The 13,626-nt window shown below is 41.8% G+C and overlaps 1 protein-coding gene across 2 annotated transcripts in view; it reads right to left on the reverse strand.

Moving 5' to 3' along the window:
* Positions 1–13,626, reverse strand: part of IGF1R (insulin like growth factor 1 receptor) — a 192,181-nt gene that overhangs the window by 15,598 nt on the left and 162,957 nt on the right. Inside the window, exons 11-17 of one of the 2 annotated variants that reach the window (XM_075100645.1) lie at positions 9,694–9,980; positions 8,052–8,188; positions 7,579–7,738; positions 6,416–6,518; positions 4,948–5,018; positions 1,574–1,803; positions 1,169–1,279 (exon numbers count right to left, since the gene is read on the reverse strand). In XM_075100645.1, the coding sequence (XP_074956746.1) occupies positions 1,169–1,279; positions 1,574–1,803; positions 4,948–5,018; positions 6,416–6,518; positions 7,579–7,738; positions 8,052–8,188; positions 9,694–9,980 (1,099 nt within the window). Of the gene's footprint in view, positions 1–1,168; positions 1,280–1,573; positions 1,804–4,947; positions 5,019–6,415; positions 6,522–7,578; positions 7,739–8,051; positions 8,189–9,693; positions 9,981–13,626 lie in introns of both variants that reach the window. The other variant, XM_075100646.1, reaches the window with a different exon arrangement.

Raw genomic sequence — 13,626 nt, forward strand, 5'->3', positions numbered from 1 at the left:
CCCAAGAGCCAAATGCAACATACACTATGGGAGTCAAGAAGATATAACCAAGAAAGCCCAGAAGGACCAATGTGAGTTGAAACCCCAGGAGAAAGAGGTAGGTATGACAGCTGTGTGGTTAAATTACTGGTAAAGCCAGTGATCGGGCAAGCCCTTCACCCATGCCTTATTGAAGTATCCTGCCTTCCTCCTCATACAGGTCTTCAGAAGACTTCACTCAACTCTACATTGCACATTAAGGAAGACAGGGAATTTAGGCACTGGCCTATCACAGACTGCTTTGGAGAGCAGCAGCATACAAGACAGAAAAGCCAGGTACAAAGCTCATAAATTTGGTAATTTCTATATAATGTCACTGTCCCTGTTTATGAAGTTTGCTGAATTCAGCCAAAAATATTTAATATAACCTGAAACATTATCAATCATGAATGCTAGCCAAACCCTTAGTCCATAGTCCTACTGGTATTTTCTGAATGCTGTATTCCATATGATTGTTTTCTGTATCCAGTCACTTAAGCCACCTGCTCTTGCTACATGCAATGCCCTCCATTTATACCATCTTCATTCTCTTGTGCACATATTGTGCTCACGTTCTGTTCCTTTAAGTTATTCACATCAGAATTTCTGGATCAAGGGGAAAGGCTGCTGAGCTCATTTTCTACATAGACTACTATGATTTCAGTGCAAGTGACCCAAGTGTCATCTTTATCCTTCAGACTCTGTATTACAGGTGGCAATTTTAGCTGTTAGACTAAAGGCCTACATATTAGAGCATGCATATTAGTTAAGATTAGATTTTTACTTCCCAGCAGAGGCAACAGGCAGGTTATACAACATGAAACAATTATGCTAGCACGCATGCTTCAACTAGCCAATTTTTTTGGTTAACATTTTGATGAGAAATTAGATGAGACGAGAGATTTAAATTTGAAAACCAGGACTCAGTAACACAAGAAGGGACCTATTCCATGCAGTACACTGGGCTATTTGCAATAGCCACCTCATGAAACAAGGTGTTGCAGATCACAGAGCAGCTCATGTTTTGTTCTTAGAACTTAAGGAGAAGGGCAAGAAAGGCTAATTGCCTGCAGCTTCCAACGTGACACTGTTTCATTCAAGGTGATTCTAACTGAAGAAATAAAAAAACATCCAGCAACTCATGACTCACCTCTGTGTCTGGCCTCAATGATCTCAGGTAACTTTTGAGGTCCCCACGTGTCATCAGCTCCATGATAACCAGCGTAGGCTGGCCCTGAGAAACAACACCAAGCAGCCGAACCTGGAAGAGGAAAAACAAATGTTCAGTTACAAACACAGCTAACTGAACTGTAGCAATCATTTATTCATGTTGATATGTAGCCCCAAACACCTGTGAACCTGTGGGAAAGGTCTGAAAGCAGATTTGGCGCCACTCTCTGACTGCTGTTTAACAACAACATTATAAAGCTGTGCAGAGTCGAAGCTAAAATCCCAAGTTCCTGCTTCAGTCAGCGAAGACATGCCCTGAACACCCTCATGCCAGCAAGCACCACAGCTGTATGAATCACAGCCTCGTTACATTTTCATTACTTACAACATGGTGACAATTGAACTCCTTCATCACTGAGGCCTCATTTAAGAACTCTATCCTCTCACGCATGCTTGCAGACTCATTGACAGTCTTGATGGCCACCCTGGTCTCTGGCTCATCCTTCACCACTCCCTTGGCTATTCCCTCGTACACCATTCCAAAGGAGCCTTGCCCAAGCTCCCGACACATGGTGATCTTCTCACGGGGCACTTCCCATTCGTCTGGAACATAAACTAAGGAGAGAAAAGAACAGGTCATGATGTTCCACTTCTGCAAGTGGTGCTATCATGCACTGCTTTACAATACCAACTGTCCAGTTTTACTGTAAACAACAATAGACACAATGCTGACACCTTGCACGGTGTATGCAAATAGTCCTGGTCTTTCCCATACAGAGATAGGTAGATGCTTGGCGTACAAGTAAATCTTAAAGAAATATGTAGATGGACTTGAAAGGGCTGTGCTACGGTACTGACATAATGGGACAAAAATAAGGAACTTCAAAGCACAAAACCAGGGTGGGAAGAGGCTTGAATCAATACTTTAGGCCTGAGGTTTTCTTGGGATCCTTGGTGTTCTTATTCTTCCAGACAGCATCAAACATGCTTCATCATCTGTATCAGTTTAGTGTCTACTGTATTCTCTATTAACAGATTGATTTTATGACTAGAGGGAAACAGACTCTCTGATCTAGTAGGCTCTTTGCATGAAACTATTCTGATCACTTGCACACACACTGTTGCACCAGTAAAGGCAGAACTTGCTGCTGCTGCAAGTCTTTGATCTGAGGCAGAAGAGAGATCTCAGAAGGTGACTGCCAGGAGGGAGGACTGCCTCAGGCAAGAAGACATCTGAGTAGTCACTGATGCTGCTGCCTATCAGTCACCAAAGGAGGGGACAGTTGTGTCACATGCTCTGAATGGGTGAAATGACAGGATGCAAAAATAGAGGATTATAGCATGAACACTGACAGACCTTTAACCCTAATGGTGCTGCTATAAAAAACCTAAGAGTAAAGATGTCCGCTGCCACTCCGGCTAAACCCATTAGCCTCCCGGGGGCTTTTGGAAAAACTATTCCCACACAAATTCAACAGCAGTAGCACCACACTAAACCATAAACAGAAGAACTGATGCCTCAAGGAAGTATCTGACGTTCCGATTTCCTCCTGCACTTGGAGAGCTCCATACATACATAATCCATACAGTACGGGCACGTGCTCATCAAAGGCAACCACACCTCTATGTGTGTGCATGTGGGAAATAAATTATCTGGCAAGTAGTGGGAACCTAGTTGCTTTTTGTATTTTATAATTTTGTAAAGCAATTAGTTTAGCCAGAAAGCTGGATTTCCAGGGTTCTCCACTCCACAGCAATCCAAGCACATGAGCTTTCTGGAGATGCAGAGGTGAGGATCCCTGGACTGCCAGGCTCAGTCAGCTCCTGCTGCTGCTCAGGGACAGCCAACACAAGAACTGGCAAGAAGTTCATCCACACCACTAGCCGGCACAACCTCCTGTGATAGTGTAGTACAGGAAAATAATACAGGCATACAGAAAGCAAAACCAAAAAAAGCACACTGCTCTAGGAACGGCAATTTTGTCTGAAAGATTCTTTTTAATTTCCTGGATAGTTTTAAAGACTTGAGCACTATCCACATTGTGCCTCCCACAGAAAATTGTAACAAATTAAAGATGCCCCCAAAACTCCACACCTAACTTTAGAACTACAATTGGTTCACTGATAGCATAGCACTCAACACAAACATACCAGCTGCCACAGTCTAATACCTCTAAATATTGTCAGCGCCAAATATATACATCAGTCACATATAAATTAGATCAATTTGAAACTAGCTTTAAAAAACTGTTTTGGCAGCTAGAGAAGAACAGGCTTATCTACACTCCAGATATTAAGAGAAACAAATATGGATTAAACACCCGTACTCATTTTAACATGAAATTTCTGCATGTGATATGTCTGGAAGTCCCCAGTATTGCTTTTCTTTTTCTCTAACTGTGAAAAGTTCACAGAATCACAGAATCATTAAGGTTGGAAAAGACCTCTAGGATCATCAAGTCCAGCCGTCAACCCAACACTACCATGTCTCCCAAACCACGCCCTGAAGTGCCACGTCTACCTGTCTTTTAAATACCTCCAGGGGTGGCGACTCTACCACCTCTCTGGGCAGCCTGTTCCAATCGCTGACCACACTTGCAGTACAGAAATTTTTCCTAATATCCAATCTAAACCTCCCCTGACGCAGCTTGAAGCTGTTTCCTCTATCGCTAGTGACCTGGGAGAAGAGACCAACACGCACCTCACTACAACCGTCTTTCAGGTTGTTGCAGAGCGCGATAAGGTCTCCCCTCAGCCTCCTCTTCTCCAGGCTAAACAACCCCAGTTCCCTCAGCTGCTCCTCATCAGACCTGCTCTCCAGACCCTTCCCCAGCTCCGTTGCCCTTCTCTGGACACACTCCAGCACCTCAAGGGCCTTCTTGTCCTGAGGGGGCCAAAACTGAACACAATATTTGAGGTGCGGCCTCACCAGTGCCCAGCACCATCCCTGCCCTGCTCCTGCTGGCCACACCAGTGCTGACACAAGCCCGGGGGCTGGTGGCCTCCTTGGCCACCTGGGCACTGCTGGCTCATGCCCAGCCGGCTGTCAGCCAGCACCCCCAGGGCCTTCTCCGCCAGGCACTTTCCAGCCCCTCTGCCCCAGGCCTGGAGCGTTGCCTGGGGTTGGTGTGACCCAAGGGCAGGACACAGCACTTGGCCCTGTTAAACCTCATACAATTGGCCTCAGCCCATCAATCCAGCCTGTCCAGGTCTTTCTGCAGAGCCTTCCTATGCTCGAGCAGATCAACACTCCCACCCAACTTGGTGTTGTCTGCAAACTTACTGAGGGTGCACTCGATTGGAGTTGTTAGAGAGTTTCATTGGGATAGGAAATGAGGAAACAGTATTGGGTTTTTGTTACATGTTACTATTTTCCTTGTGAGAAGTACATAGAAACAAGCAGTGGGTTTGTTCTGATAGGTCAGAATAGGGCTTAAAAGGGCAAACATGAAAGATGATGAATTCATGAATTCTTCTTTCATTCCAGTGAAAACATCACTGGATGAGTAGATGATAGTCTGAAAGTGAAACTAATGCCTCCAAATTTCCCTCAGTTGAATAAACTACAGGAAAAAATTTAAAAACTCTCCAGTTTCAACAGACAGGTGACATTTACGTATTATCAATGACGCATTCTATGGCTGTGCTAATAAAATGAAGAGAGAAAACGGTTTTACCACATCCCTTTTAAAGTTTTCAGTCAGACAGGAGTGGAATATATGAAAGTAAAAACATCAGAAGTGAAAAGGCCACACTTACCATCTGAAGCACTGAAGTACTCGGGGTTCACTGAAGCATAAAGTACTCCATTGCCCAGCCTGTCACTGTTCCTGTTGAAACAGGTTTTTTTCTTTTTTAATTTTTAAACCTAAGTAAATTTCAGACCACCTCTTCTACAGCTTTTCCACCGTTTGCTCAACCACAGAATATTATTTACTGTATGTGAAGAGCTTTTCAGACAAAGGGGACAAACCCAAGTTCTTATTCTACCTCACATAATCAATGGGAAAACTGCCCTGAACCGCTTTCCCAAGAAACCTGTAGTCTTCTCTATAGCAAATCAGCACCAGAAAAGCGTAAACACAAAGTACTTTCAGCTGCTGGGTAAACTTCCTTTAAGAAGGCAGCTGTATGGTAACACACCCAGGAGACCGGTGGCTGAGAACAGACTTTAACATCACCTGCTCCACTGTGGGACAGAAGTGATCTAGTGAAGGACAAGATTGTTTTTATGGGGAATTCCATTCAACTATTTTATAAGTGTTTAGCTTATTTTAAGAACACACACACCACCACCCCCAGTTCTACTGGGGTGATCTTTCAGAACAAGATATATTTATTCAGCACTGAGAGCTCTTGCAGGAGTCAGGCTGTAGAAATAAAATTATCAATCAGACCTCAGAAAATCAAATACAAAACATTCTTGTGGGCTATAACGACAGTTTAAAGAAGAATGATTTATCAGGCATTTCACCCAGCAGAGCCCAAGGGAAGGCCAAGCAGGTATCGGACTTCACTAGACACAAAGTGCTTTCTGGAGTACCTGAGAATAACTGGTACTACTATCTGCACACAAATGAATTCGAGCTGGAAATAATGGGATACTCAATGAGCATAGTTTATAACTGTAATAAAAAACTCCCATATCAAGAGAGTTGCAAGGCTGAACATTTGCACTGTCTTCTATTAAGTTCTCATTATGTATTTCAATTAAATAAATTTTTAAAAATCACTAGTTATCAAAAACAAAAATGAGGGGAAAAAAACCAGAACAGTCCCCTAGACTGCTCTGTCTAAGATGTAATTTTTAAGTGGATGCAGAGACTTCAAAAAACCTCTAGAACTTGCAAGAAATCAAATTAACCTAAATTGATCTAAGTTTTCATTATTTATATTGACCCATATTTCAGTCAAAGCTGCTGATTATACAGGTTCGGTGTCTGCCATCACTGTCCCAGTGGATATGTTCCTGACAACCCTTCCTCTTCCCTCTCAAACATGATACTGTAATAAAAAGCCTCTTCATATCCCAAGCAGCAGCCAGATGCCTGCTAGTAACTCTAAACGACCTCCTTTTACACACCAACAAGACAATCTACTTCAGCTTCTCGAGTCCTCTAAATGCTGCTTCCCTTTTTAATTTCTAACTTGCTCCATGGGCACAGATTTGAAAGTAAGTATTTCCCTCTTGCAGTTTTAACCAAAGCATATACAGCTCACAGCTCACCTCTTTTTGTTAAAGACGTACAGCATTATCAGTAATCCCCCAACGATGAGCAGGAAAGCAATAGGGAGCACAATTATCAAGTGCAGGAAGTTTCCATAGTTCGCTGCTGCAACCAACAAGAAAACAATTGTATCAGGGTTTCTATAAAACCTCCATTAACAAAGAAACATTCAAAGCTCACTCAAGTCTATTTCCATACAGGGAAGAAATCAAAGTACTCATTTTCTTGCCTGGTGTGGAAAAATGTACTCAGAAACACTGACTGCAGATGAGTGGAACAAGAAAACAGACAGTGAAAAGTATTAATTTTGTACAGAACAGTGTCTGTCTTGGGTTTGTTTTCACAAGTTATGCTTAAGGGCTTACATTCCTCAGTGCACAATATTCACTTGCATATTCATCTTTCTTCCACCTTTTGTTCACCTTGCAATTGCTTATACTTATGTTCAGAATAGGCACACGCTGCTCTTTACTTCAAGTGCTTCAAAGTCCAGCAATTTGAAAACCAAAAAGGAGTAGAAGATGGAGTTCCAGTTTTCTGTGGATACATCTGCTCTACAACTAAATACAGAAGTTCTTGAGAGGGTCTCTGTGGACACTACGATGGTGTTCTTCCAAAATATAAATTACTCCCATTGTCAGGACCAGCATCACCGTTTCACCAGGATGTTATCTTTATCAAATGTCACTCGGAACAGGTGTATGAAAAGCATCTTGGTAATTAAGAAAGCCTGCCTGCCAAAAATCTAAACAAATAATTTGTTTCTTGTATTATTCTGCAATTTAAAGCAGGTTTGCCTTATTGCCACAGGTTTTGTACAATCCAACTCCATGTGATTATGGCTAACATTACGTTCCCAACAGAACTGTACACCACAGGAAGCCCACAGTGGCGTGTTCTACACACCTACCACCTGGTTGCACCCTCTCATATATATAGAATGCACGCACCAAAAGGACCACACCTCAGATACACCTCCTGGTTGTCAATACTTGCCAAAAAATGGAACACAGAAGCACTCCCAAAGAAAAATCAGCAAATAAGAGGAGTATTCAGAGTACAGGCAAGAGGCTTATATGCTCAACTACATACGTGAACATCAGGAATTATTAAAAAGACAACAGTCCCCCAGTTTGACGCAGCCAACGAACACCCATCTTACATTTGGGTTGCACATAGAAAGAGACTGGCTCGGTCCAAGACCCATTTCCAGCTAACGAAGTGGCCTGAACTCTAGCAGAATAGTTGCCAGGGTTCAGATGAGTTAGTTTAGCTCCTCCCAGCTTCTTGTACTCCTGTCTGGAAACACATTCCCGCTTCTCCTAAGAGGAAAAAAGCAATTTACAGTTCATGTTAATATCTCCACATTCCTCCATTCTTGAGAAAACAATATGACTGCAGGATAAGCTTATTTTTATAAGTAGAAGCCCCATCTGATCAGTTTTTCTTCAAGCACCGTAAGAAGATATGTGGAATTTAAAAACTGTCAAAATAAACGGGACAACGGAATGGCATGCTGTTTGGTGCTGGGTGTTCGAAATCACGATTTCTATCTTTGGTCTGCAGCACTGCTCAGAAACATGTGAAAAAAGATCGCATTTTGTGTGTAGTAACAGAGAAATGTCAAATCCTCACCTCTCCATGCTGCCCATATTTGATTTCATACATTAGTATCAGCCCATTTGGATTTGCAGGCTCTAACCACTTCAGGTAGACAGTATTTTCTTCTTTTGCTTCCCATGCTACCGTTCCTGGAATGTTATCTGCTCCCTCTGTAAAATATTTGCAAGTGATGTGAGAAGACCACCTATTACTGAAACAGGAACTTAAGCAACAGTTGAGGAAAATAAAAATGTTCCTATTATTCTTTAGGTATGAAAGCATTGCAGTAAGTGCTATTCAAATATCCAGAGAACAAAATGCACTGGCCACGGGCCTGTTGGAGAGATTAGCAGAGCCTGAACTGCTCCTTGCCAGAAAAACAGTGCGGTGCATACAGCCTCACCAGGTACGGGCTCTGTGTTAGTCACCGGGCTCTGAGTGCCAAAACCCGTTTGTCGGCATCTGGTTCTTCCGTCCGAACTTTCCACTACACCAAAACAGTGCAGAGCCAGCTATTCCCACCGAACGGCTGTGAACAGCAACCTGTCTGCAATTGGCTGTGAACAGGGAAGATCTGCCCCACTGACGTCCCTTTCCTAAAACATCCAGTCCTAGGAAATCTGTTGTAGTTTATAACAGAGTCTCATCAGCAATTCATGAACTGCTTTATCCCTATTTCATTCTTGATAATTTTATGTTGTTTCTTCAAAACTTAACAGGAATATGAAGACCATTTCAGCCAAAGGAAAAAGACCACTTTTTGAAAAAGACAGTTGTTAGGTTTAGAATAAAACACAATTATTTAGCCTTTAATTTTCAGAGCCATGCGCTAAGAATCTGGGAACGCTTATTTCCTTTTCCCTGATCTCACAGATTTCCTTATTTCCTTGAAATAAGCAATACTTTTTGCTTTTTTACTGACACAGCTGGGTCTGGATTATGAGAGTCTTTCCTTCCAGAAACAAAACAAAATTGCTACCATTCTGCATCAAATATTCCCAGACATCTGTTGGAGTCAGAAGCTCTTTGCTGGATGCATATGAGCTTACACTAAAATCATCTCTATTCTTCTCAGAAGTACAATCTGCAAAAGTCCCAAACATGAATACAGCATTCAAGGCTTCCTATTTGAAGTACTCTAGATGCCGGCGATTGGGCACAAAGCAACACAGTAGTACTCCTGTTCCCAGGCTGGACAAACGCATGGTCATTTTGTGACAGAAGAAACATTTGGCAAACATTCCCACCAGCAGAACTCTAACATCTGCAAACAGTTCAGAGTGAACAGAGCAAAACTAAACATTAGCTGAGAAACGTTCCCCTGTCTCCATTCAGCATACAGGGAACTGAAGAATAAAACCTTTCAACCTACCATGTCTGTGGTTATCACCTATGCTGCTGGGAAATGGAATCTCTCATAATTATCCCCGTAGTCAATGCACGTGCTGCTTTTCTCCAGATCACAGGACATACTCAACAGATACCACTCAGTACCCACAAGGGACCAGTCAAGGACATTAAGCTACCGTAGCAAAGTTTTATATCGTTCCAATTTATTTTCTTGCACAGAATTTTTTTATTATACCCCAATGTTTTTCTACCTGTTTTTGGAGGGCTTGTCCTCCCGAAGATTGAGGGAAAGGTAAAACAAAGCTTTATACTCATGAGAGCATACCTGAAGGCATGGTTCTTGCAAAGACAAAGTTAGAAGCGCTACAACCAAGTGTGTCGGCTTCATGGTTGCAGCTGTGAATATCAATGCGGTAAAGAGTAAAAGGCTGGAGATGGGAGATCACAGTTCTCTCCTTGCCATCCACTTTGGTCTCAAAGAACGGGTATTCTACTTCACTCTCCTCTGCGTCAGAAACATTGGTGAAGTGATCTGTCCCAGTCGCATTCCTGTTTCGAGTGGCCAAAGTGGCATTTGCGATTCGGAACACATCCCTCCGCTTCCGATCGGGTCTGTGGAGCAAACAGACAGGTATAGAAAAGGTCTCTTCAGAGAAACACCACTTTTCCTCCAGCTCTGTGCAAAAAAAAAGGGGTAACTGCTACTAAAAAGGCTAAATGAAGAAACTGCAACGCAAGACTAAACGTTTCTCTTAATCGGAACCTGCAGCATGTCAGCATGTCCTACTACTCTCTCTTTTTATCAGAAACCAATTAAAATTCTGAAGCTCACACTGCCCCCAATATAAATGTGCAAACTTCTGACCTCACACAACAAACTGAGTAACAAAAACGGCTTCACTGTTATTCAACAAGCATCCTAGATTTGGATTTAATGATAGTAATGTCGATGCTTAAATTAAAAATCAGATGTTAGAAGGTTGAAAAGTTCAGAGGAAAAAACTGTTCTGAAGTTTGCTGGATTAGCAAAGCTAACTCTCAGTAGGCTTAGCTTTCTTCTCAGTTGCAATGAAATTACAGAACTTTGAAGGTAGAGCGGAGAAAAGAAACCCTGGAAGGAAGCTCAAGACCACGAATGTTAACCACCACTAATGTGTGGTAATTTGTGTATCTCTACTTCTCTCACCCAAACAAAAGCTTTGCAAAGGAACTATCTTCCTATATGAGAAAACACGGTACTAGTATTGTGTATAGCAAAGGGTTCACCGAGCAACTTTGCTCTGCCTTACAGGCATCTGTATGAAATTTATGTAGAGTTAAAAACTTGGGGATTTACAGTAATATTAATACTGTCTCAAGTCTAAGGAACTGTTGTAGTTTCAAGCATCAGTATGAAGGTACTCTCACAAACATTTGGATAGTATCAGCTAACCAACACATGATTGCTACACGTTATACTTGTCTCTTGGTCTTGTGTCTGATCCAAGGCTGTTTTGCACAGGAGCACTAACTACATAAGGCAAGGTCCTAGCCTCCAAAGTTTGCAGGACTGCTCTCACCTGGAATGCAATGCACCAGGGGAGTTGAAGAATGTAAGAAAAGTCACACTACAAAACCAGTTTTGAAAAACAGCATGAATCCTGTCCCACCTGAAATCACTTGGCCGGTGCCCAGTTAGGCCTGGTCAGTGCAATGGCTGTCAAGGACAAAGTTGAAGTCTAACATATTTCTATCAGAGGGTGAGTTACAAGTCAGGTGAATACAGTCTCCCTCAAACACACACCAGGAAGAAAGATGACTCAACTGGAGAAGTTAATTTGCTGTCAAATATACGGTCTTAATACATTCAGCCACAAAACAGCATGCTGCGGAGGGAGCCAAAAATATGCTGACTTGGTTTTGAAATCTTCTGGCAGAGGTTGGATGAAATTTTTTTTCAGGAGTTCACTACAAAATTTTCCAAAATCATTTTGCTATGTCTTGAGTAGTCTTTTTGACATGCTCAGATGCCATGTAAACCATAGCACAGATATAAATTAAGACAAGGAAAAAAACTTCTTAAGTGACCAGGAAATTGTTTTTAGGCTACAGACTAGAGAATGTCATAACTTGTCAGTGGGATATGGGGGAATTTCACAGGAGATGTAAACACTTGCACTTCCTCTACACTGGTATTTATGGAAGTTACTAAAGCTATTCACCTTGCGTAGGATGACTGTTCATTTACTGCTTTAATTCAGGGGAAAGAACAAACTTTTGAACTGCTAACAGCACACAGGATACCCAGCGCCGAACTGATGAACATTTGCACGGATTTTGTGACAAAAGCAGTGAAAATAAAAAGTTTGTTTTCAATCAGCCACAAAGGCGTGTGCCAATGCAAGAACCCAAAAGGCATGACTTTGTCTATTGCTGCTTTTCTGGGACGCACGAAGTTCCAACCCTTTGGTGGTATCTGTGGTTTAAAAAAAAAAAAAAAAAAACACAGCCCTACCTTGCCTTTGGGGAAAAAGATAAAGAGAAAGCAACACAAAACTTGCTGGTGAAAACTAGTCATATCAGGAAGAGAAAAAAGCCTGCAGGATAACCACCAGGCAAACATGATTAAAACATCAAGAGGTTTGACACCATTGCTTTTCTGTCAAGCAGCTTCCTGCTTTTGTGAAAGGCACAGATAAAGACATAAGCATCCAAGGAAATAAGGAACAGTCTAGAGATAAAAAACATGAAAATTCATCTATTCTGTTAAAGGAAAGGAAGGAAGAAGAATGCAAGAGAAAAATTAGAAAACAACACTATGAAAAAAATAAATCAAATTGAAAACAAAAAGAAGAAAAAGAAATGTGAGTGATTTAAACTATGAGAGAGTTAGCTTTTATGTCATGGCAATTTTAATGTTACTTCTCAGATACCTTCTACCACACACAGAGCCCGTTTCACCCAGCTCATCAGAGAGCCAAAAACTTGAACAACAACTCATCCTCCTGTGGTTGTGAGCATCTCTTCAAGACTAACCATATTTCTCATGTTTGAAATCTGCCTCACCACAGCAGTAATACATATGGGGTCATCCAGAAGTTGCACACAAGATTAGATCAACCAGCTTTTTAAACAACCTTGAAACCACCCAGTCAAATATTTTCACGCTGTATTACATGCTGCATCTCTTTCATAATAACCTGGAGACAGGTAGAACACTGGAAGCGAATACTACTATTGAGGTTTGCATTAATACATTAATTAACTTCTCCCTTGGGAAAGAGAGGGGGAAAAAAAAGATATTGGCAAGTAATGAGTTGTTTAGTTTTGTCCTATGGAGATGTCTCACTAGCTCACAATCTTTAAAGAGACTGTATGTCAGGGAAATTAAAGTTGATTAGCTATGCAGCTATTTCTGAGCATTGCACCTTATCTGCCCTTGCTGTTCCAAAACACACCCTTACCACAGTAAGTTAAGAAAAAGGGAAATGGTCAAGCTTTCAGGAAATTCCTTGTGAAGTGGTCAGTTCAAGGTTCTGTGCATTTCCTTTGGGAGGGGGGGAATGCAAGAAAGCTTGGGAGAAGATAAACAATGCATTTGAAATGACAAAGCTTTGGTGAGATTAAAAAAAATTCCTTTGTAACAGGCTTTCAAGTAGTTTAGACCTGATGCCTTTCAAAACTCCCTGCTGTGCTGTTTCATTAAGACCAAAGTCACATCACATTTACAAGATTTCACACTGCTCAGGAATTACACCCTGGCCAGTCATGACAGCCATTACTCCTCCGTACCTCACCTTTGCTGCTGGTTCTCATCGTCGGTAGGGAAACACTGCACAAGTTCAACCACAAACACTAAATGTGGCTCAAACGCAGCTCAGATACAACACTTAGCATTTCCAAAGAGAGGCAGTATTTACTTCCTCTTTTTTTGGGCAAAGCTAAGAAGCTCTGCACGCATCACCGTCCCAACCCTAAACAAGTCAGTCAAACACATCCTTGACTAAAGGTCCAAAAATCATAATGGAGAGTGAAATAAACCAGTTTTTATGAGCAGCAAAGCCACACTTTATAGTTCTCAAGCACAGGACTTCACCATAAACGTCACCTGCCAACTGAGACAATGAGATAACATGCACAATGGAAATCTGATTGCTTATAGCCTGTAACATAACAGCTACACACTGTGTGCGAGATCCTATTGTCTGAAGTAAGAAGAGCTTACATGACGGATAAATTGGAAACTCAAGGATCAAAACCACCAATTAATTCAGTATTA

This window comes from Phalacrocorax aristotelis, chromosome 7, assembly GCF_949628215.1.
Source record: "Phalacrocorax aristotelis chromosome 7, bGulAri2.1, whole genome shotgun sequence".
NCBI lineage: Eukaryota > Metazoa > Chordata > Aves > Suliformes > Phalacrocoracidae > Phalacrocorax > Phalacrocorax aristotelis.